The following is a 20,777-nucleotide window of genomic DNA, read 5'->3' on the forward strand; positions in this document are numbered from 1 at the left end:
TTGACCTGCAACATGCCTTTTTTCTCTGTCTCTTCATGAAGACAGTCAGTACCTTATCAACTTTACCTTTAATGGACACCAGCTGACAGGGACTTGACTACCTCAAGGGATCATACACTCTCCAACCCTTTTCTCTCAGGTCTTACACAGAAACAATTGCAGTCTCTAACCCTCACAGGTGGATCTACACTGACACAATACGTAGATGACCTCCTTGTTGCCAGTCTGGATGAAGAATCCAACACCTCTGATGTCATCCTCCTCTTCCTCAACGATCTGAAATGCCTAGGCTATGTAGTCTCCCTGAAAAAGGTTCCATTGCACAACGTCAGGTAAAGTTTTTAGGTTTCGTCCTGTCTGCTGACTCACGCTCTCTTGAGCAGACGTGCATCATTCCTATTATCAACTTCCCAGTCCCAACAATTGGGAAACGCGTGCGCCAATGGTTGGGCATGGTCAATATCCGCCAACTACGGATTCCCAACGCTGCCCTCCTCTTTAAGATGTTGACCCCATTTACATAGAACATACCTCCTATGAGGGTACCTTTGACCTCTCCTCAGAGGCAAAACAAGCCTTCGATGAACTTAAGCAAGCCTTATCACAAGCTCCAGATTTGGAAAGACCACTCTATGACAGACCCTTCCAACTGTACTGCACTATTCTAGATGACTGTGTTTCCTCAGTTCTTGCTCAACTACATAGAGATTGACACTGCCCAGTTGTCTATTTCTCTACTAAACTTGATTCTGTTATTTTAGGACACCCTGTTGCTCTCAAATCTTAACCGCGTTTTATCTTAGTTTGCAGTCCGCAGAAAACCTCATACTTCAGCAGGACATTGTTATCTACAGTTCTCATGTAGTAATTGCCCTGTTGGGACAATTGCAAACTCTACATTTGACTGCTGCTCACCAAAACCGTTATAAGGTTTGCCTCCTCAACAATCCCTGACTGACCTTTAAGTATTGAACCACCATTAATCCTGCCGATGTCCTCGCACATCCCCCTTCACCCTTATCCGCGCCTGATCATGATTGTTTTCTCCTCATCAATGAGGACATTCAAATTTGTCCAGATCTTTCGGATGCCCCTATCCCAGACCCTGATATCAATATGTTCACTGATGGTAGTTCCTCTACTGACCATACAGGTTGATGACCATGGCTCCGTCCTAAAGTCTGCTGCCTCTGAGACTCCTTTTCCTGCCCAACGAGCTGAGCTTTTTGCTCTGATCTGTGCCTGCAACCTTGGGATGGGTCTTTGTATTAACATTTATATTGGCTCCCCATATGATTTTGGAGTTATATGTGATTTTGGACAACTCTGAAAAAACGGAGGGTTTTTGACATTATCTGGTACTCCTATTCCCCACTGCCAGCTTGTCTCAGATCTTTTAACAGTGCTCCTGCTCCCAAAACAGGTTTCTGTTATCAAATGTGCTGCCCATACTACTGTCCAATCCCCTGTCGGCATTGGTAACCATGCTGCTGATGAGACTGCAAATTAAGTCTCTCATGGCCATTTAATGATTGTGCCTAAAATGATGAGCCAGACTGAAAGCTCCGACTAGAGTGGGTCAGCCTCGGTCAAACTAATGCCAACCATTAAAGATGTTGTTACCTTACAGGGGGACGCCTCTGATTCTGAAAAGCAGTTGTGGTCCAAAGCTGGCTGTTATTGTAATCCTGTTACTACACTATGGATCACTCCAGCTGGACAGATTTGTATGTCCGATGGTCTTGCTTTATGGGTCATTGATTGTCTGCACAATGCTACATATTGTGGTGCTTGTTCGACATCTGATCTCCTTTTGACCAACTGGTGGCGCCCTCGCCTCCAGCAGATGGCCCAATGTGTTAATGGTCGATGTCTCACACAACCCGGACAAGGGTGGGACAGACCACCCTCCCTGAAGGGCCCTGCCAAACCCTGCAAAGGTGTAAGCACTATAAGTATGTTTTGGTCATGGTTGAAGCTTACCCTACTTCTAATGCTACTGCCAAAACTGTTGCAAATATCTTACTTAAGAAGATTATTCCCTGCTTTGGTATTCCCTTTTGCCTGTGTCTGACAATGGTTCTCATTTTATTGGTGATATTAATGAAGAATTATGCTCTCATTTTGGAATCTGCTGCCAACTTCATTATGTTTATCGTCCACAGGCTGTAGGGCTCATGGAGTGTTGTTACCAGACTCTGAAAACTACATTTACCAGATTGACTTCTGAGACAGGTCCTTCATGGGGTCAGGTTATTGCCTCTGGTTTTGTTCCACCTACAATGCACTCCTGTGGGTAAAACTAACTTGGCCCCAGCCAAAATAGTCCAAGGTCGAGCTTTCCACACACCTTGGGATGATGCCTCCTCCTCTATTCACTTCCACCACATGACTGTCCTCCTATATCCTCTCCTTGACTAAAATTTTGTGAGGTCTTCACTCCCAAATCCGTGCTGCTCACGAGAAACTCTCCTCCCTTGACAGTGTTCCCACTGTTGAACCAGGCTCTTTCTTTCTCATCAAGAATTGGACACGCCATGGTCTACAACCTCGATGGGAAGGACTCTTCCAGGTCCTCCTCACTACCCCGACTGCTGTTAAGGTGGCCAGACACTCCGCCTGGGTTCATCACAATCATTGGAAGGTAATTGTACGATTCCAAGGGGGGAGATGATGGAGCTGAAGACGATGAGGAACTGAGAGAAGAACCGGAATCAAACCAGACAACTAAGTTACAGCTGCATGTTTCCAATAGTAATTCTTCATCTATTTTAGATATCCCAATCCTTGCTCCAAAAATGACCATTATGATGAAGATCGAACTTACCCTGCTATATGGACTCGTCATTGCCAGCATTGGTGCTCAAGAAAGGACTGTTTACCATGTGATCCTGAGTAACCAGAGACTGTGTATCACTTATGACAGAAAGATGTCCTTGTGTGCCGAGAAACTGATTCCTTTGATGCATGGAACGTTAACAAGAATGACTATTGCAATGGTCAACTGCATCAAGAGAATCAGACAGTTCAGTTACAGGACAAGTCTAAATGGTTCTTACCCTGTCAAGGTGTTGTGTACCAGTTTGATTTCAGTTGTGCTATGGGCAGCCCTGGTAAGCCTTGTCCCCATTCAAATAGGTCTAAATCTGCACGCCGCAAAAGAGAAACGGGGGAAATGTTATCTTTTACAAACAATATGTTTCTTCAAAGTCATAATAAAATATTTGGTTGGGATGAAGTGGTCTGTTATGCCCTTACATCAGCAAAAGTCTCTTTGACCCCTTTCCCCCTCCAGAAACCCAACGAAGGAGTATGGAATCTTCTAAGACATTTACCGGGCATAATGTTTCTTTCGACTGTTACTTATCTCCACTTGCTAGTTGCTTATGGATTTCTTCTAATAGGTCCAGGGTAGCCTATCCAAATTGTTACAAGGGAAGGGATGGAGGTGCACTTATGTGAATGTGACCAAGACTATTCCATGCGTTATGATCAAATGTACCACTGTTACTGCTCCCCTCTGAGACCTCACATCTCATGTGAATACCTATTGGAGAAGTGTGTCTCTGTTGTTGCTGGTATTCAAGTCCTTTATGGTGTGGGTCATGGCACTCACCTTCACTATGAGATCCCTAATGGCACCTTCATCTTCCCAATTGTTGAATGGAAGGAACCATTCTGGGACAATAACCCCATCTCATACTGAAAGACCCACCTCTTTTTATTGAGCAGCTTTCACCCTAAGCACTCACGACAACCATACTTTGTAGCCATGGACTACCGATATGTTCATGAAAGTCACAAAGACAAGCCCGCTTCTTACTGGGAAGCTCCCTCCATTATCTATACTTAACCTGATTAGTATTTTTTCAGGAGAAAGTGAGGACTGCAGATGCTGGAGATCAGAGCTGAAAATGTGTTGCTGGAAAAGCGCAGCAGGTCAGGCAGCATCCAAGGAGCAGGAAAGAAGGGCTCATGCCTGAAACATGTATTCTCCTGCTCCTTGGATGCTGCCTGACCTGCTGCGGTTTTCCAGCAACACACTGTCAGCTCCTCGAGAATATTACCAGGCATATAGATAACATCCGCACCTTCTTCGGTCAAATGACAGGGGAGACGCGGGATGGGGAGACTGGGGCTTTGGCTCATGACACAACTGGTTGATAAATCTGGCTATGTATATTGGTCTTGTTTTAGTTTGTCTCTTTGCTGGCATTGCTATTGTTAAATGTGCTATTGCTAAGCTAATAACTTCTGTTGACAGCATCGGTTCACAACAGAAAATGCTTCTTCTCCATGAAGATGAGGAGGTGCGATTGCCTACCCCTACTTCCTCCCCAGATGAGAAGGAAGTATGGCGTGTCTCGCATCCATTTGATTGGACTGATCTAATCTATGCCCTCCCACGCTATGGTGTGGTCATGGAATGACCAAAGAGGGGAGATGAGCATCTGAAATCTGAACACAGGCTGTAATCAAGAATAACCATTTAATACGTGCTCTTACTAACATAGGCAGCAATAAAATGGTTTTTTAATGTAAATAATATGACAAAATGGCTCTCAGCTGCAAATTGACAATTCTGCTTAAAGCTGCATAACATGGCTTTTAATCCTGTTAAAGCTGCATAATTGACATGACCACAGTCTGACTCTACAGAGATTACCAGACAATGCTTCCTTTACAGCGTAGAAATAACTAGACTCAATAAGACGTTACTAGCCATCCTAACTGACCTTGCAAGTGCAGGTGCAGAGACTAGGTTTGCAAGATAGGAGGAATTGGATGTTGGAAAATAAGGTTGGTTCCCAGGAAATATCATTGTGCTAAGTTGCTGTCAATAAAGTCCGTTCATTAAAATTGATTGGTAATTGTTTGAATGTGCTCTGTGATTATGGCCTGCATACTTCTCAAAAAAAAGGATTAAAATGTCTTTGTCTTAAGCCACGTGCGCAGTTTCTTTGAGCAACACGGAAGTGTTTAACCTCTGTGTTACTGGATAACCTGTGCCTGGCCGAGATTGAACAAAGTGTGAAATCTTACAGAACCAGACCAAATTGCTAGTTTTTATTGACTGATCACGGAACTGAGAGATCCCTCCCATGGGTCAAGATCTTCGCTGCGACTAAACAAACAAATCAGAGGCTCGGAGTCCTGCAGTGAGTAACATACTTCCCAACCCCCCGAAGTCTGTTCACATCTATAAAGCACAAGTCAGGAGAGTGATGAAATACTCTCCACTTGCCTGGATGAGTACAGCTGTGACAACAGAAGTTTGACATCAGAACAAAGCAGCTGGTTGACTGACCCCACATCATAAACTTCCATTCCCCCCAACGCCAATATTCGGTAACAGCAGTGTGTACTGTCTACAAGACGTACCACCAAAAATTCTCCAAAGCTTCTGAGATAGCAACTTCCGAACCCATGAACACTATCATCTAGGGAGGACAAGGGATTGATTAAGAGGGGAAGAGTAAGTGTGAGAGTAAGCTTGCAGGGAAAGTACAAACTGATTATAAAAGACTGTGATGAGGAAAAGATCAGTGAGACAACACAGGTCTTTTACTGTCAGAAACAGAAGTTATACTGGGGAATAAGGAGATGGCAAACCAACTGAATACACAGTTTGGTTCCGTCTTTGCAACAGAAGACACAAATAACATACCAAAAATATTGGGGTGGGAGAGGGGCTGCATAATGGAGACTGGTTAAGGAACAGTTGTTGTGAGTGATGCATAAATGTGTTCCTCTGAGACAGGCAAGAAGGGGTAAGATAAGGGAACCTTGGATGACAAGAGCGGTGGAGCTTCTCGTCAAAAGAAAGAAGGCAGCTTACATAAGGTGGAGGAAGCAAGGGTCCTGCTCAGCTCTAGAGGATTACAGGTAGGCGAGGAAGGAGCTCAAAAATGATCTGAGGAGAGCCAGGAGGGGGCACGAAAAAGGCTTGGCAGGAAGGATTCGGGAGAATCCAAAAGCATTTTACACGTATGTGAGGAATAAAAAAATGATCTAAGAAAGATTAGGGCCGATCAGAGATAGCATAGGGAACTTGTATATAGAGTCTGAGGAGGTAAGGGAAGCCCTAAATGAGTTTTTTGCTTTTGTCTTTACTAACGGAAAAGACTTTTAGTGAATGAAACCATTGAGGAGCAGGTAAGCATGCTGGAACAGATAGAGATTGAGGAAGCTGATGTGCTGAAAATTTTGACAAACATTAAGATTGGCAAGTTGCCAGGGCCAGACCAGATTTGTTCTCGGCTGCTTTGGGAAGCGAGAAATGTGATTGCTTCACCGCTTGCGAAGATCTTTGCATCCTCACTCTCCACCAGAGTCGTACCTGAGGACTGCAGGGAGGCAAATGTAATCCCTCTCTTCAAGAAAGGAAATAGGGAAATCCCTGGCATTTACAGACCAGTCAGTCTCACATCTGTCATCTGCAAGGTGTTAGAGAGGATTCTGAGGGATAGGATTTATGACCATCTGGAAGAGCATGGCTTAATTAAATGCAGTCAACACGGCTTTGTGAGGGTCAGGTCATGCCTCACAAACCTTATCAAGTTCTTTGAGGATGTTACTCGACAAGTTGATGAGTGTCGAGCGGTGGTGTATATGGACTTCAGCAAGACATTTGGTAAGGTTCCCCATGGTAGGCTCATTCAGAAGGTCAGGAGGAATGGAATACAGGGGAACATAGCTGTCTGGATACAGAATTGGCTGGTCGACATAAGACAGCGAGTGGTAGTAGAAGGAAAATATTCTGCCTGGAAGAATGTGGTGAGTGGTGTTCCACAGGGCTCTGTTCTTAGGCCTCTACTCTTTGTAATTTTTATTAATGACTTGGATGAGGAGATTGAAGGATGGGTTAGCAAGTTTGCAGATGACACAAAGGTTGGAGGTGTCGGTGACAGTATAGAGGGCTGTTGTAGGCTGCAGCGGGACATTGACAGGATTGACAGGATGCAGAGCTGGGCTGAGAGGTGGCAGATGAAGTTCAACCTGGATTAATGTGAAGTGGTGCATTTTGGAAGATCGAACTTAAAAGTTGAGTACAGGATTCTTGGCAGTGTGGAGGGACAGTGGGATCTTGGTGTGCAGGTACACAGATCCCTTAAAATTGCCACCCAAGGGGACATGATTGTTAAGAAAGCATATGGTGTTTTGGCTTTCATTAACAGGGGGATTGAGTTTAAGAGCCATGAGATCTTGTTGCAGCTCTATAAAACTTTGGTTAGACCGCATTTGGAATACTGTGTCCAGTTCTGGTTGCCTATTATAGGAAAGATGTGGATGCTTTGGAGGAGATTCAGAGAAGGTTTACCAGGATGCTGCCTGGACTGGAGGGTTATCTTATGAGGAGAGGTTGACTGAGCTCGGACATTTTTCATTGGAAAAAAGGAGGAGGAGAGGAGGTCTAATTGAGGTGTACAAGATAATGAGAGGCATAGATAGAGTCGATAGCCAGAGACTATTTCCCAGGGCAGAAATTGTTAACAGGAGGGGTCATAGTTTTAAGCTGTTTGGCGGAAAGTATAGAGGAGATGTCAGAGGTGGTGGAGAGAGTTGAGAGAGCATGGAACACGTTGCCAGCAGCAGTTGTGGAAGCGAGGTCATTGGGGATATTTAAGAGACTGCTGGACATGCATATGGTCACAGACATTTGAGGGTTCGAACATTAGGTTTACCTTAAATGAGAATCAATGGTCGGCACAACATGGTGGGCTGAAGGGCCTGTTCTGTGCTGTACTGTTTTATGTTCTATTGTGTCTAGTGTAGGAAAATGGACAAATTGATCGGATTAATGACCAACAAATCCCCAGGGTCTGATAATATACATCCCAAAATATTAGGAAGTGGGCCAAGAAATAACAAATGCATTGGTGGTCATCTTTCATGCTGCAGACTCTGGAACAATTCCTATGGATTGGAGGATAGCTAATGTAATCCCACAATTTAAAAAAGGAGTAGGAGAGAAAACAGAATTATAGACTGGTTAGCCTAATGTTGATAATGGGGAAAATGCTCGAGTCTATTATGAAAGACTTAATAGCTGAATACTTGGAAAACAGTGGCAGAGTCCAGTAAAGTCAGTGAAATAAATGCACAGAGGCAAATATCTATCCTCAAGTCACCTTTACTTATATGTGCACAATACATTGGCTCTGACCAGCCAACTCAAAGCCAGTCCCTAGACTGAGTAGACTTTCTGAATCTCCTGTTTATATCTGCCAGGGCTCCATGGTAGACCCAGGTTAATAATCCCAATCAAGGATCTCATCGTCAATGAGATCTGGTTTCAATTGAGTAAGGATTTCCAAAATGGAACTGATGCTTGACAAATCTGCTAGAGTTTTCGAGGATCTAATTAGTAGAGTTGATAAGGGAGAGCAAGTGGATGTGGTTTACTTGAGGAATTTTGATGAGGTCCCACATAAGAAGTTAGCAAGTCAAAGTAGAGTGAATGCTGAGGAAGTTTCACTTGACCTGAACCATTAACTCTGATTTCTCTCCACAGATGCTGCCAGTTCTGCTGATCTTTTCCAACAATTGCTATTGTTGTTTCTGATTTACTGCATCTGCAGTACTTTCAGTTTTTAAAAATAAAATGCATGTGATTGGATGTTGTATGCTGACATGGAAAGAGAACTGGTTGGCAGACAGGAAACAAAGGGTAGGTATAAACGCGTCCTTTTCAGAGTGGCAGGCAGTGATTAGTGGTGTCCGGAGGGATCAGTGCTTGGATTCCAGCTATTCACAACTTATATTAATGATCTAGATGAGGGAACTAAATGTAATATCTCCAAGTTTGAAGACGACACAAAGCTGGTTTGGAGGGTGACCTGTCAGGAGGATGCAGAGATGTTTCATGTGATTTGGACAAGTTAAGTGAGCGAGAAAATGCATGGCAGATGTAGAACAATTTGGATAAATGTGAAGTTATTCACTTTGCTAAGAGAAACAAGTAGGCAGGTTATTATCTTAATGGCGAGATTGGGAAAGGGAGAGGAAATCTGGGTGTCCTTGTACACCAATCACTTAAAGTAAGCATGCATCTGTTGCTGGTAGTAAAGAAGGCAATGGTAGGTTGGCCTTCATAATGAAAGGATTTGAGTACATGTTCTGGGACGTCTTGCTACAATTGTATAGGGCCTTGGGGAGGTCACACCTGGTGTATTGTATACAGTTTTGGTCTATTTGTCTAAGAAAGGATATTCTGGTTATGGATGGAGTGTAACAAAGGTTTACCAAACTAATTTGAGGGATTGCAGGACTGACATATTAAGAGAAACTTGAACAGTTAGGACTGTAATCACTGGAGTTTAGAATGATGTGGAGGTATTAGACATGAGTAGACATGGTCAAAAATCATATAACACCAGGTTATAGTCCAACAGATTTATTTGAAATCACAAGCTTTTGGAACACTGCCCCTTCAGCAGGTGAAGTGCAGAGAGCACTCAGGCACAGACTTCATAATCAGTGAGATCAAAAGATCATATAAGTGGTGTAATTGGAGTGTCATCAGGCCAAATGATAGATCTCTGCAGGTGATCAAGAGTGTCAGACTATGTGAGTGTAGTGGAGTTTGGAAGAATGAGGAGACGATCTCGTAGAAACCTCTAAATCTTTAACAGGATTAGACAGGGTAAACATAGGAAAGATGTTCCTGATGATAGGGGAGCCCAGAACCAGGGGTCACAATTTAAAGATACGAGCTAGCCCATTTAGGACTGAGATGAGGAGACATTTTTTCACCCAGATTGGGGCAGGCCTGTGGAATTCTCTGCATCAGAAAGTGTTTGTGGCCAAAATGTTAAATGTTTCAAAAAGGAGTTAGAAATAGTCTTAGGGCTAAAGGGTTCAAAGGGTATGAGGAGAAAACGGGAACAGGATATTGAGTTGAATGATCAGTTGTGATCATGTTTAATGGCAGAGCAGGCTTGAATGGCTGAATGATTTGCTCCTATTTTCTATGTTTGTTCTATAAGTGACAACTTTGGTAGTTTCTTGGTGACTAAATGAAAATCAGTTTCAATGATAAGACATGAGTATCATGAAAAGAGAAACAGTATAAAGTAAAGGATACAATTTTAAAGATGGTTCAGAAGCCAAGGGAATCCAGTGATTGTTGAATGTAGCAGGCCCTGATTGAGAGCTTATTTTAAAAAAACTTATGGGATTCCGTATTCTATAAAGGAGGGCACAGAATACAAAGGAAGGCTGTGAAGGCATTTGAGAGGGAGCAGAAAAGATTCACAAGCATGTTTCTAGGGATGAGCAACTCCATTTACATAGATACATTGGAGATACTGGGACTGTTGTCCTAGGAGAAGGTTGAGAGGAGAATTAATAGAGATATTGAAAATCATGAAGAGTAGATAAAATTGTTTCCATTGGTGGCAGGATTAAGAAGCAAGGACAACGGGTTTCAGGTAATGTGTAGTTTGCAGATGACACAAAACCAGTAGTAGACAGAGGGCACTAAAAGTCTGCAGAGGGAGATAGATAGGTTAAGTGAATGGGCAAGGGTATGACAAATGGAGTACAATGTTGGTAAATGTGAGGTGATGCACTTTGGTAGGAATAACAACAAAATGGACTACTATTTAAATAGTAAAAAATTGCAGCATGCTACTCTGCAAAGGGACCTGGATGTCCATGTGCATGAATCACAAAAAGTTGGTTTGCAGGTGCAGCAGATAATTAAGAAGGCAAATAGTACATTGTCCTTCATTGCTAGAATGATGGAATTTAAAAATAGGAAGATTATGCCGCAGCTGTATAGGATGCTGATGAGGCCACACTTGGAGTACAATGTACAATTTTGATCTCTTCACTCAAGAAAGGATGTAATGGCACTAGAGGGGGTGCAGAGGAGGTTCAGTAGGTTGATTCCAGGATTGAGAGGGTTGGCTTATGAGGAAAGATTGAGTCGACTGGGACTATGCTCATTGGAACTTAGAAGAATGTGGGGGGATCTTAGAGAAACATATAAAATTATGAATGGAATAGATAGAAGAAGGGAGTTTGTTTCCACTGCTGGGTGAAACTAGAACTAGGGCCATAGCCTCAAAATAAGGGAGATCATATTTAGGACTGAGTTGAGAAGGAACTTTGTCACCCAAAGGGTTGTGAGTCTGTGGAATTCCCTGCCCACTGAATCAGTTGAGGCTGCCTTACTGTAAGTTTTAAGGCAAAGGTAGATATATCTTTGAACAGTAAAGGAGTTAAGGGTTATGGCCAATAGACAGGTGGGTGGAGCTGAGGCCATGAAAAGAACAGCCAAATCTTATTGAATGGGGGAGGAGGTTCAATGGGCCAAATGGCCTACTCTTGCTCCTATTTCTTATATTCTTACGTAATTGGCAAAAGAAACGATTGAAACATGAGGAAATTCTCTTTTTTGCAGTGAGTAATTTGGCTCTGGAAGGCACTGTCTGACAGTGCAGTGGACTTTTCTTGGGTGAATCAAGACATTCAAGAGGTAACTGGATTATTAACTGAAAAGGAGGAATGTGCGTGGCTACAGGTTGAAGGCAGGAAATTGGCCGTGGATGAACTGCTACTTCAGAGTCAGCAAAGATATTAACAGTCATTTACTATACTGTCACCACTCTATGATCCAGTGCCTCTCATAGCTGCCAGATGCCTAAAATATTAAATATAAGCATAAACTTGAACAACTTGAAATACTCAGTAGTCAACTTCAAAATTAAACATTTGGGGACATGTATAGTGACGCTGTAACAATATTATGGAGATAAACATTGAGAAACCTTCACTATATGCCAATGCCTGTCCACCACCTATAAGGTACAAGTCAGGAGTGTGAAGAAATATTTTCCACTTATCTGACTTCGTGCAGTTGCAACAGCACTGAAGATGCTCAACACCATTCATGAAAAGAAAACAGCCCACTTGATTGGCACCCTATCCAAAACCTTCTGAATTTGCTCCCTCTATCACCAACACATAATGACAGAAATTATAGAAGCCCTTCAGTATGGAAACAGGCCATTCAACCCATCAAGTCCACAAGACACATCCATACCCTCTTGATCCTTTCCTCCAAGAAAGGATCAAGACAAAAGATGGAAAATTATAGGCCAATTAGCCTAACCTCGATTGTTGGTAAAATTCTAGAATCCATCATTAAGGATGAGGTTTCTAAATTCTTAGAAGAGCAGAGTCTGATTAGAACAAGTCAACATGGATTTACTAAGGGGAGGTCAAGCCTGACAAACCTGTTGGAATTCTTTGAAGAGGTGACAAGTAGGTTAGACCAGGGAAATCCAGTGGATGTGGTCTATGTAGACTTCCAAAAGGCCTTTGATAAGGTGCCACACGGGAGGCTGCTGAGCAAGGTGAGGGCCCATGGTGTTCGAGGTGAGCTACTGGGATGGATTGAGGATTGGCTGTCTAACAGAATGCAGAGAGTTGGGATAAAAGGTTCTTTTTCGGAATAGCAGCCAGTGACGAGCGGTATCCCGCAGGGTTCAGTGTTGGGGCCACAGCTGTTTGCATTATGTATTAATGATTTGGATGAAGGGACTGGGGGCATTCTAGCGAAGTTTGCCGATGATACGAAGTTAGGTGGACAGGCAGGTAGTACTGAGGAAGTGGGGAAGCTGCAGAAGGATCTAGACAGTTTGGGAGAGTGGTCCAGGAAATGGCTGATGGAATTCAACGTTAGCAAATGCGAGGTCTTGCACTTTGGAAAAAAGAATAAAAGCATAGACTACTTTCTAAACAGTGAGAAAATTCGTAAAGCCAAAGTAAAAAGGGATCTGAGAGTGCTAGTCGAGGATTCTCTAAAGGTAAACATGCAGGTTGAGTCCGTGATTAAGAAAGCGAATGCAATGTTGTCTCTTATCTCAAGAGGGTTGGAATATAAAAGCCATTGTGCTACTGAGACTTTATAAAGCTCTGGTTAGGCCCCATTTGGAGTGCTGTGTCCAGTTTTGGTCCCCACACCTCAGGAAGGACATACTGGCACTGGAACATGTCCAGCGGAGATTCACACGGATGATCCATGGAATGGTTAGTCTAACATATGAGGAACGGCTGAGGATCCTGGGATTGTATTCATTGGAGTTTAGAATATTAAGGGGAGACTTAATAGAGACGTACAAGATAATACATGGCTTGGAAAGGGTGGACACTAGGAAATTATTTCCGCTAGGCGAGGAGACTAGGACCCATAGACACAGCCTTAAAATTAGTGGGGGTCAATTCAGAACAGAAATGCGGAGACATTTCTTCAGCCAGAGAGTGGTGGGCCTGTGGAATTCATTGCCGCAGAGTGCAGTGGAGGCCGGGACGCTAAATGTCTTCAAGGCAGAGATTGATAGATTCTTGTTGCTCGAGGAATTAAGGGATACGGGGAGAATGCGGGTAAGTGGAGTTGAAATGCCCATCAGCCATGATTGAATGGCAGAGTGGACTCGATGGGCCAAATGGCCTTACTTCCACTACTATGTCTTATGGTCTTATGGTCTTACCCTGTCCCTTAGCCCAGCATTTCCTGCATATAATCCACCTGGCCTACACATCCCTGGATACTGCGGGCATTCACCTACTTTTTGGACCATGGGAGGAAACCAGAGCACCCAGAGGAAACCCACGCAGACACAGGGAGAATGTACAAACTCTACACAATCACCTGAGGATGGAAATGAACCTGGGTCCCTGGTGATGTGATGCAGCAATGCTAACCACTGGTCTACTGTGCCATTCCAATAATCATCAGTGAGTGATTTCTCCCATTTCTCTGAATCAGTCACATCTGTTCACATGATGCCAGATTTCAGTGAGTTACCTCCGACATAACCTCCTTTGCCCTCACCCAAGAATTCCACCTCCCTACAAATTCTGATGTTCAGGGCCTTCAGCTGTAACTGACACATTTCCTGTAGCTCTGCGCTCACCCCTTTCCCTCTTTCCCAGATCAATTTGTTCATTAATACTGCAGTATGCACAATATTTGCATATTTAAATGAAAACAAAGAACTGCAGAGGCTGCAGATCTGAAACAAAAACTGTTCTGAAGAAGAATCCCCAGATTTGAAATGTTATCGCTGCTTTCTTCCTATAGATGCTACCAGACCTGCTGAGTCTCACCAGCAATGTCTACTTGCATATCAAATTTCTTGTTTATAACATGCACAAAATATTCCAGCAGTTTTGATTTCAATGTACAATTCTCATCAGTATGTACTTCTCCCTGTGGTTTCTAAGATCCAGCCAAACTGTTTCTATGTAATCTGAACAATGTGTGCTGTAGCGAGATTAACAATAGATGTGGCGAGATATTTCATGAGGCCTAACTTGATATTAAAATAATCTCACTGCCTCTTGTTCATTCTTCTCAATAGGAATGGTGATTTTCTGACTGGGTGTCCCCTTACACTGGCAGAGTGGAGACGGACAATAATCTCCCTACAATGCTGTATATTCCTCCAGATGGTTGAGACTGCTCTAACCTAGCAAGCAGCAACTTTAGAGCTGGCTGGGATGGTCTGGTGTCATGGCCTCCTCTCCTGGTCCTGGGGCAAGCAGACTTCCTGCTTTTGAACCATCTCAGCTAGGAGGAGCTCCAAGCCCATGTCCACAGCCAGGTTTGGGGAGGATAGCAATCTCCCCCCTGCCTGCCATGTGTAAGCTCAATATCAGAGGCTGTGCAAAGTGGCACTGCATGGACTGTGCTTGTCCAGGTGCACTATGGCCTTTCAAAGATGGCACTGGTTCCTGGGATGCTGGTTATTCTTGCTGTGAGGCTGAATTACTAATTAATGTGGTGAGTTTGGTGAAATCCAGTCAGCCTCATGGTGGAAATGCCTCCCCAAACTCGACTCAACAGACACTTTGCATTCAAAGATAACAAGATTAAATCAATACCTTGATCATTGATTTCATACATAATGGATAACGTTTCATGAAGCACCATCACCATCCCTAGGTACATCTGACCCACCGGCAGAATAAACCCACCAGTGATGATGGCACAGTCCAGTTATCTTGGAAATCCCCAACATTGGTTCCAGAACCTGAGAAATCTCATGGTAACAGGTCAAAAATGGTCAAAGAAATAACCTGATAATGGACATCTACTGCCCTCCAGACCACCCCTCAGTGATAATTCAGTTCCCCTCAATATTGAAAATAAATTGGAGGTAGCATTGAGGGTGACAAGAACATAGAACGTGCGCTGGGTTTGGTACTTCAATGTCCATCACCAAGAGTGCCTCCACAGGCCTATCACTGACTGAGAAGGGTGAGACTTCAAATACACAGCAGCCAGGCATTCCTAAAAAAGGGCTTATGCCTGAAATGTTGACTCTCCTACTCCTCAGATGCTGTCTCACTCTCTGTGCTTTTCCAGCACCACGCTTTTTGAGACTGTGGGAAGTGATGAGTGAACCAACAAGTGGGAAACATTCTCACTAAACTACTTGTCACTTTCGCACAGATGTATCTGTCCCTAACAGTATCTGTGGGAGCCCCCAGCACACAATACTGGCGGAGTTAAAGTCTCAGCCTCAGATTAAAGAAACCACACACTGCGTTATGTGACACCATCTCATGCAAAGCAGGACATACTTCTAAAGGACTGAGCAAATCGAAACTGGGCATTCATGAGGCAGTGTGGACCATCGGCAGCTGCAGCATCAATGGCCTTCCCTCCATCATAAAGTCAGAAGTGGGCTCATCACTGATGATTCCAATATGTTCAGCACCATTCACAACTACACCTATATTGAAGCAGTCTATTCAGCCCATCAAGAATTTTAAACAGGAACAGAAGGAGGCCATTCAGTCATTTGGGCCTGTTACTCAGAAATTGGAACAGATATTTTGATCTTTCCATGCCTGTTATGCAGGAAATGGAAGGGAGTATTCAGTCTTTCAAAGCTGCTGGGGGCGGCTTGGTGGGTCAGTGGTTAGCATTGCAGCCTCACAGCATCAGGGACCCAGGTTTGATTCCAGCCTCGGGTGACTGTCTGTGTGGAGTTTGCACATTCTCCCCGTGTCTGTGTGGGTTTCCTCCCACAATCCAAAGCTGTGCAGGCTAGGTGAATTGGCCATGCTGATTTGCTCATCATGTTCTGGGATGTGTAGGTTAGGTACATTAATCAGGGGCAAATGTAGAGTATTGGGGAATGGCTGTGGGTGGGATACTGTTTGGATGGTCAGTGTGCCTGTTTCCACACATTAATTCTATGATTTTATGCTACACAGGAATACAGGGAGGCCTGGTTACTGAACTGAAAGCAGGGATAAGTGAGTCTTTATCAGTTTAAGAGAAAATACTGATTGCACTAACACAATGAACAGTACTAGATCCTTAACTAATTGCAACCTATACCAACAACTTAGATAAAGAACAAATGCATTCTAACCAAATATGTCAATGATGCTAAGGTAGGCAGGAGACTAAGTTCCAAGTGGCTGTATCAAGGAACTGTAAATGGATAAGCAATAGACAACAATTTGGCAGATGGAATTTAAAGTGCTTAACTGTGGTTCGATGAATATTTAAGGAAGAATAAATGCAGTATATTACTGAAATGGAGAGAGATTACAGGATTTAGTAATACTGGAGAGTTCACTCTGACCCGTTCAGACATCAGAAGAGTTGCTCCATCTCCCTGATGTTCTCAGTGTCCCCATTGCTCTCAGTATATATGGGATATTTTGATGTGGTGAAGGGGAGGGTGTTTTGAGCCATTTATCGAGGGTATGGTCTTTATCCAAGGGGCCATCTTTTCTTTCTACATGGAGACTTGAAGGCAATGGGAATGGCAGACTGCTTATGAATACCAGGACAGTGGGTATTCACCATCATGATAACCAAAAGAAAAAAAATGCTGGAAAATCTCAGCAGGTCTGGCAGCATCTGTAAGGAGAGAAAAGAGCTGACGTTTCAAGTCTAACTGAGCCTTTGTGAGTTAGACTCGAAACATCAGCTCTTTTCTCTCCTTACAGACGCTGCCAGACCTGCTGAGATTTTCCAACATTTTCTCTTTTGGTTTCAGATTCCAGTATCCGCAGTAATTTGCTTTTACACACTCATGATAAACTGTACATGGTCACACTGCAAAATTAATGGAGTGAGAGGTTGGAGGGTCCAAACACAAGAATGAGAACATAAAATAAAGGCATTGCAAGATCAGCTGAAATTTTCAGTTATATTATATTGGGAGAAAGTGAGGACTGCAGATTCTGGAGATCAGAGTTGAGAGTGTGGTGCTGGAAAAGCGCAGCAGGTCAGGCAGCACGAGGAGCAGGAGAATCCATGTTTTGAGCGTAAGCCCTTCATCAGGGCTTATACCCAAAACATCGACTCTCCTGCCAGTCAGATGCTGCCTGAGCTGCTGCGCTTTTCTAGCACCACATTCTTGACGGTGATATCACATTCTCAATCCACCTCACATAACCAGCCTAGATACTGTAAATCCACAGGAGATATCTGTTCAGCACGGAGAACTGCATAAACCAGGCTAGTGTATCACTCAATACAACATGACAATCCATCCAGAGTGGAACACTGTGCAAACCACGTCACAGCACTGGTCTGTAAACTCAAACTAGATATCTGTCCAGTGTGGGGAGCTGCGCAGACCACACCAGGGCATTGATCTGTAAGACTGAAACGGTTATCCACCCAGCTTGGAGAGATGCACAGACCACAGCAGAACATTGTTCTATAAACCTGGATTAGACTAAATGTCCAGCATGGGGAGCTGTGCAGACCAAACTATTGAAATTATTCAGTAACATTGAGTTAGATGGCTGGCCATGACAAGGGGTGCTGTGAGTGTGAAAATCACTGCCAGAGAGAGATGGCAGGGGAATCAGTTTAAATATCAACAAATGGGAGGGGTTTGGAATCAGACAACATCTAGAAGATAAAATGCAGCAACTCTCCAAGGATCTTCCAATAACTTCTTCCAAACCTGTGACTTCTACAACCTTGAAGGATAAAGACAGCAGATGCACAGGAACTCAACCAACTGAAAGCTCCCCTCCAAGTGACACACCACTCTGATGTGGAAATATATTGCTGTTGTTTCAGTGTCACTGTGTTGAAATCCTGGAACTCCCTTTTTAATAGCATAATGGGTGCACCAACAACACTGCAGTGACCCAAGAAGGCACCTTATCACCACCTTCTCAAAGGCATTTAGGGGTAGGCAATAAATGCTGGCTGAATTAGTTACACCCACATCCCATTGAATTAAAGTAACTCCCTCTGAAACATACACCATGGTAGACAGAACATTTATCATAGCTACCCACAGATTCCCTCAGGAACATTCCCAATATGTACTCACAGGCTTCCATATGTTTATCAGGCCCACACTCACAGTCCTTAGGAACATTTACCAGATCTGAATGTGAACTCAGGCTCTGTTTTAGAAGCATTCATTAGATATATACTCAGATTCCAGAAGGAACATTTATCACATTTACACTCAAACTCCCTGTAAGGAAAGATTATTACACCTATACTCAAATATCTGTTTCTGACTGCTGGGTTAGGATTTTCTTGTTTCAATGTTTGTTCCATATTGAGCTACAGGAAATAGTGGAATAAGATCACTATTGGTCATAGCTGTGTAATTAATTCTATGATTCTCCTGAGGCTCTGCTGTAATTAACATATCAAGAAGTTTACTCTCATCATCTGAGCTTCAATAAGAGAAAACTGGATGAAAGGGTTTCTCACCTATTAAAGTGACCCACATGGATAAGGCAGTGCCATAAACACTGAAATACTGCAGTATGTCATGTCTCATGATACACAAAACTGTCAGGCCAGGCCCTTCACAAGCATGAAAAAACTAGAAAAAAGAAAAATGTTTTAATCAACTACACATGAAAATAAATAGAATGAAGTAGCTAAAACTTCTTAGGGGAGGATAGATTATTTTCACAAAGCAAAAGGAAATCTTCAGAAGAATCAGCAGGAGGTAGAGTAAGTACTTGCCTTGTGTCACCACTGCTGTTTGTTTTCATGTCAGGTAAAAGGAATAGGGTAATCTGCTGGTACTGCGTGGCTTATGGTGGTAGATGGTTGCAGTCATTTGTGATAGCCTGACAAGTAAATGTAGATGGTCAAAAATATCCTCTTACCGCTATGAAAAACATTGTGAAGAAGTAAATCATGGCTTCCATGTGGAATCTCCGCTTGGCTGCAATGGCGATGGCAGGAAGGAAGATCAGGCTGCTGAGGGTTGGAAGAAAAAGTTTGGCAATTGCAGCTCCCATCTAAATGTCCCAAGAAAAACAGGAATTAAGAATAAGTATACTTCACAACATTGATTCAGACCTTTGAACTAAAACATACCGTATTCTGTTAGTTGCTGAATGTTGTAAGACAGCTGCTGCGTGGACTTTAAAGTTTAAAAGTCCAGTATCCAGCCCTTTCCAACACGTCACTGAAGCCCAACAGCTGTGGATTCTCCAGACCCTTTGGGAAATGGACTAGAGAAGAAGCAAATATCAAAACATTTGCTATTGTTTCTAATCCTTGAACAACTGCTAAATCCATGTGATAATTCAACCTCTAAACTGTCACAGATTTTAAGAATAATCCTAGAATTATGTGAGACAGAAAGTTGTTTGGTCATTGCACCTGTGACAGTTCTTTGTAGAACTATCCAATTAATCCAACTCACTAGATCCTCATAAACTTTGTATATGCAGTGTGAGAGAGTATATCCTGAGTAAGAAAGCCAATGGGAATGTGTGTTTCTGGGAATTCGGAGAACGGTTGGGAATGAACTGGTAAATCTTATTTTTTCTAAAGTTCAACGGTCTAGTTAAAAGATTATTAAGGAGCTGACTCAACTAACTGAGAGGCAGCTAACAGTCAATCGTCTGAAACCTGAATAGGGCCTTAATATGTGTTGATTACTATTGAAGCTTAACTTAGGTGAGTCATCTCAGCTCATTCTATTTTTATGAAAGGAGCTGATAGATGGCCAGTATCAGTCAGGAGTGAGCAACTGTCCTGAAATTTGGAACACAGTGGGAATTTAGTACCAAGGGAAAAAGGTGCTTTTGGCATTTTTGGGGTTTATAGTTTGTAAAGACTGTATTCTATTGTAATGAGGATCAGGGAGTAAGGGCCCTACGTTTATTGGTATTATTTTATATCAAGCATCTTCCAAAAGATTTAATTTAAAAGGGGTAAATCAAGCTGGGAACATTTCCAGCGCCTGGGCCAGTATGTGTATAGGAAGTAACTGGAGCTACAGCTCCTGAAACCCTGGGTTTCAGAGCTGGATCAGAGGGGCTAGGGATGATGGAGCATCCAGAAAGCAGAAAGTGTCATGAATAATTCATATGGAGAGGTGATCATAAAACAGGCTAAAACTCCACAGGCAGGAAGGGATCAGGTGACCACCTGATCAAGAGGATTAGGAAGGCTGTGTAGAAGTGTCCTGTGGCTATTTCCCTGCAAAAGTGTGTGCACCTTCAGCTACTGACAGAGCATATTGCAGCACTGATGAAAGAACTCGAGGACCTTAGGCTCATCCGAGATCTTTCTGGACAAGACCTTCAGCGAGGTTATTACACCAATCGTACCAGAAGAGAGCAGAAGAGAGCGGACGATGGGGAAGGCAGAGAGGAGACAGGTGCAAGAGACCCCAGGGGAAGTACATGTCAGGAACAAGTTGAATCTTTTGGAAACAGTAGAGACAGATGACACTGCCAATCCGTGAGGTGACCAGGTCTGTCAATCAAAAGTTGGCGTGGAGACAGTGCGG

General features: G+C 43.2%; 1 protein-coding gene across 1 annotated transcript in view; it reads right to left on the bottom strand.

Moving 5' to 3' along the window:
• Window positions 1-19,272, bottom strand: part of mymk (myomaker, myoblast fusion factor) — a 34,279-nt gene extending 15,007 nt beyond the window's left edge. Inside the window, exons 1-2 of the mRNA XM_060841171.1 lie at window positions 19,138-19,272; window positions 18,731-18,845 (exon numbers count right to left, since the gene is read on the bottom strand). Of these exons, the coding sequence (XP_060697154.1) occupies window positions 18,731-18,845; window positions 19,138-19,272 (250 nt within the window). The remainder of the gene's footprint in view (window positions 1-18,730; window positions 18,846-19,137) is intronic.
• Between the last annotated feature and the right edge of the window lie 1,505 nt (window positions 19,273-20,777).

The sequence above is a fragment of the Hemiscyllium ocellatum genome, chromosome 21 (genome assembly GCF_020745735.1).
Source record: "Hemiscyllium ocellatum isolate sHemOce1 chromosome 21, sHemOce1.pat.X.cur, whole genome shotgun sequence".
NCBI lineage: Eukaryota > Metazoa > Chordata > Chondrichthyes > Orectolobiformes > Hemiscylliidae > Hemiscyllium > Hemiscyllium ocellatum.